General features: G+C 40.9%; 1 protein-coding gene across 1 annotated transcript; it reads left to right on the top strand.

Annotated features, from left to right (window-relative positions):
• Window positions 1-2,425: 2,425 nt before the first annotated feature.
• PHALS_01963 (uncharacterized protein) lies at window positions 2,426-4,264 on the top strand (the record flags this gene model as incomplete). Its single annotated transcript, XM_024716452.1, has 1 exon — window positions 2,426-4,264. The coding sequence occupies one exon, from the start codon at window positions 2,426-2,428 to the stop codon at window positions 4,262-4,264; it is 1,839 nt and encodes a 612-aa protein (XP_024582049.1).
• Between the last annotated feature and the right edge of the window lie 655 nt (window positions 4,265-4,919).

Here is a 4,919-nt window from a genome sequence, read left to right as displayed (position 1 = left end):
CCACACCACAGCTCCCTTGGGAGAGTGACGGGTCACTCTCATGTAACCCCGTTACAGGAATTCTATCGCTATTGCTTCATGAATGTCTGGAGCGTAGCACAAGTTGCCTCATGGTAGAAGCGGGTTATTTTACAGCCTGTTCGAGTCATTCCTAAACGACCAATAAAAAATTGAAACTTGTCAGACGAGTGGTGTTCCACGAGTGACTGGTAGGTGAGCAACTCGTGGCGAATCTCATATTATATCGTTACATATAAATGCGGTTGTAAAATTGACGACGAATGGTAATAAATACAACAGTTTATGTTTATATATCGCACAAATGAAGCTTTGATTCCATGTATCGGCGTCAAAACCAGCGCACATAGGCTCAGAATGAGCGCTCTTTCAATAAACAGATCAGAGAACCTTTCCAGCAGCAAAAAAAGCCGTTATTAGTGTGATATACGTTAAGAATCAAGTCAATCGTAATTAAATGCCACATTGATCAGTAGTTTTACTATCCCTTGGTAACGTATGAAGTGAGGTTGGTGGACATAGTGTTCAATTCCGTACCAATACAAGTCATATTACCTTGTCATGATTCTCTACTTCTTTACTTCTGACGAGGGTACCCTGTTCTAATATACATAAATCTAGCAATATTTTAGAGCAAAGCCTATATGTACCGTGAAGTAGTACCATGAGTATTTAATTGTGATAAAAATTGCATATACTGGGTGTTACTTTTAGTATATACCACCTAAATTAATCTTGTTTAATGAATGGAGCGGTTGCAATATAGAAATTTATTATAGAAATTTATTATTGTGCTTTCGTGATAGTATCTCTTCTTACCAGTGGTTGATATAATTATGATGTCTACTGCATGCAGTACAAAAATAAGGTACAATTACGGTACAAAAAAATGGTAGCTGATTACTACCTGTACGCAAGTAATAGTACATAGTACTTACGTACGAAAAGAGTGATGTTTGAGAGAACAAATATATTTGTAGTAGTACACCGGAATCCTTCTACAAAGTTACTAAGTTACTAGCACCAACGATCGTCAAACTCGAAAAAGAAAATGATTGGACTTATATTATATTCTTTCCAAGTACTTTACGGAAGAGATTGGTTACTAGCATGGTTGCCTTTTCTTTCAATGTTTAATGGAAGCGTGAACTCAGATTTATAGATTCGCGTGATCTGGATATTGCAGTTTCAGTGATTTCATCCACGCTCTTTGTGGTCCACAGCGTTTCTCGTAAAACATTTCCATTACATAGAGTCGGTCTCAACATGTGTGAAATAGACGCGACAGGATCAGACTCTGAAAGCAAGTAGGTTTTTTGTATCTGCTCAGCCGCGCCATCTCGAGGTCCAGGCCCTGGACCCAGGGTACGCTTCACCATCATTTTCCTCAATAAATCTATTTGATTCTTACATGCGGTGCAAATCTAGGTGACTAGTCTTCTCGCATCTTCAAATTCTGAAAATATACCACTTTTTGTACGATTGATTGATCAGACATCAACAAGATTGTCATCGTTGCTGAAGTAGCCAATAGGGAATTCATTCTCCTAGCCCTCGCTTGCTTTTAGACTCTTTTAAGCTCTCACTTCCTTCTCATATTCTCAGCGAGTGCAAGCAGTGAGCATTCAAAACGATCTATAAACGCCTTTGAATTCGCAACATTCCTTAGCATTATAGATATATCCCATCAAAGCTGCTTTAAGAACTGAGTATGTAGTCGAAAAAAGTCAATCAGCTGGGTTTGCCCGTGCCGACACCATATGATTGATATGCCCCATCTTCGGATCATCTGAGAAAGCGTCTGTAAACTATCTGACCACATTTAGAACTCATGGCTGCTGGAGATATCCGCCATTACCTTATCGATGTGAGCTATTTAAGTCTGCTGTCTCTGAAAGAAATGTGTCTTAAGTAGAATGCGGCTTAAGGAACGACATGACCAAAGATAATGCAACAGGTGCACCATTCCTGCTATTTATTCTCCAATTGAGTCTCACGATGTGATTCTACAGACCAAACCCAAATTACTACATAGAAGGATTACACAGTACACCCAGCATTGAACCTGACGTAGGCTTTCCCCGGAAAATCCGGAGAAGTAATCCATTTCCAGCAAGATTGGAATACTTTCATACTGCAGAAATAGAGGGAGAGACTGCATATGTTCTACACACGACCGAATCAGAATGTCAAATACGCAGCTGATTGCGAAAGCCTCATACTGTTTGTTGTATTTTTAGCCAGAACATTCACTTTCTGACGCTGTGCTTTGCAGAATCCATTGATTCTACTGTATTTGTGCGAGTTACGAGTCTTAGAATCTATAGGCGCTGCAGATACGTGATCTTGCACTTCCATTCATTCATTTCTTGATTTTCTTGAAAAAGCTCAAAGCTATTAACCACCGATGATCGCGGCACGCAGCATTTCACTTCGACTATGCTTCCTATCGCTCTCATGCGTTACTGCATTGATCTACAGTGAGGTAGCTCAATTGGAAGCCATGATGATGAGTAATGAGCAGATGATTGCCCAGCGACACGATCGAGCCTTAACGTCGACTTCTGATCAAATGTCAACGTCTTCGGAAGAAAGAGGTGCATCTGTTACGGTTGAAGAAGAGGCTGGAATACTTTCACGCTTTGTGTCTCATTTCAAGCCATCGTATTTATGGAAGAAGCTCGCATCGTCTTGGATCATGAGGTTCTTCAGGCCACATATTTACCTGAGGCATTCCTCTGACAAAGTGGCAGCAGGCAACAAACTCTTTTTAAAAGTGCGTGCTGACGTGGCGACGGATCTCTTCAGCAGCCCTCAGTTCCAAAAGTGGTCGAAGTACTTTACAGACGCCTTCCCTGATAATCCTGATCAGGGCGCTAGTATTATGGTGTTGACATTGGTAAAACACCATGAGAAAAAATTGGTTGAGGCCATTCCGAATACCAAGGTTGTCAACGACAAACTAGCTTTTGGTGATCATTTTAAACTCGCGTTGATTAGATATATCGCCAACGCTAAGAATAATGCGAAGTCCATGCCGGTGGCTGATCGTCTTGAAGAATCACTGGTAAGTCTCATTACGAGACTGAAGGCAGACGATAGCTCAAAATCCATTGGTGAGCTTGTAGAACGTGACGTCCGTGATATACTACAATCAATGCTATCTTCTCATCAAGAGGTATTAGGTTGGCCGATTTCTCCGTTTGCTCCGCCCAAAGACGATGACGAGGCAAAAGTTGTCAAACTCCTCAAGGATGTCGGACTTGACAAAGTTGAGACGGATATTTTTAACAGCAATGAGTTCAAACAGTGGTCGAAACAAGTTGCCGAATCATTTCCCTCTCGACGTGACTTAGGGGCTGGTCTAATGTTAGAGACACTGTCGAAAGTTGACCAAGAAAAACTTCTGGCCTCTATTCCGACTGCTAGTGTTGTCGATGGCAAATTTGCTTTTGGTGATCACTTCAAAGATGCGCTTATGAAGTACATTGCTGTAAGTGCAGACGTGAATGATGTTGGAGGTTTCGCTCACAATCTTGAAGAATCACTAGTCGGTCTCATCAATAATTTGAAGAGAGGAGAGACTTCGTGGATTGGTGAAGTTTTGGAAGGTGAATTCCTTTTTGTCCAGCTCAACAAGAACAAAAAAGGTCTTTTTGACATTTTTGTACATCCGAGCGTGAAGAATTGGTACGCTTTCTTGTGTTCGAAGGGTAACGAACACGCACTCAGCGTCTTAGACATCAGGTTGAAGCAGCAAGGGATCACAAGCAAACAAATCGGTGAAGTGATTCGCAACAGTCCCGACGATTTCACGAAAGATGTGATCAATAAATTAATTGTATACAAGCTTCAATTACTATTGAAGACTCTCACGCTGGGTAAAGCGGCCTCTGGCGAAGTATTACGCTTTGAAACCTGGCTTCGAGAGGCTACTACGATAGGCGCTGAAGTCACGAATGTGTTGCCGCTGTTGCGGTCTCTTTTCAGTGATAAGCAGATTATACTGTTGTGTAGTTCTCCAGACCTTCATGGTGATGACTTGAAGGCCTATGCGGAAATTATCGAAAATGCGATTATCGTGAGCTGGAAACCTGGCCTGAGCAACGAATTGCTGGCCACCCTCGGATTGGATAGCTTTTCCCTTGACGATCCTATGGCGAGGTGTTGGATGAAGTACATGACTCACCAGTACAGAGAGAATGCGAATAGTGAGATGGCTAAAGTTTTACGCTCCCAAGTATGATCTCGAATCCCGGAAATGATCGAAGAAGGAAAACGTAGCGAGAATAGTTCACGTTTCGACTAAAACAGATTAAGTACGTGTTTCTTCTTCATTTTAATATTTTGAGTTTATTGCACAAAGTCGAAAAGTGTTTTTACTTTTAAATTTGCTATAGAAATAAAATGTGTAACATACCTAAGAAAGTTGCGTTTTTTGATCGATACTTTATCTTTGATTTAAAAAAGAGCTTTTATACGAAACATTGAATTCAAGCAGCGATACTTAAAGAATACTAGCTATCAATACAATAGGTGCTCGGCGTAAAATCACTCCATATTGTTAGATATGGTACTTCACCACGGTACTTTGCTGCGGTACTTCTAGGCTTAGTAATTAGGATACCATAGCTGCAGCGGGGCTGCCTTAGCTTAGCGCTTGAGGAAGCGTAATTTAGCTTAGCGACCTTTCGTTCTTTACAAGAACCAAAACGAGTGTAGCGGATCGCAATCCGCTACCTCCAGGAGTAGTTAGTACCTTAACCAAGGCTAATAAACTCCTCGGTTTGATTTCAAAATTGATTTTATTTATCTGCGGCAAAGTCGACTAATTTTAAATGTTTAGAATTTCATAAATATATAGTAAAATCTAAATGCATGCATAACTACTGGCTACCTAG

This window comes from Plasmopara halstedii (assembly GCF_900000015.1).
Source record: "Plasmopara halstedii genome assembly, contig: Scaffold_1651, whole genome shotgun sequence".
In the NCBI taxonomy this organism is placed as follows: domain Eukaryota; phylum Oomycota; class Peronosporomycetes; order Peronosporales; family Peronosporaceae; genus Plasmopara; species Plasmopara halstedii.
This window is presented reverse-complemented; position numbering and strand designations above follow the sequence as displayed.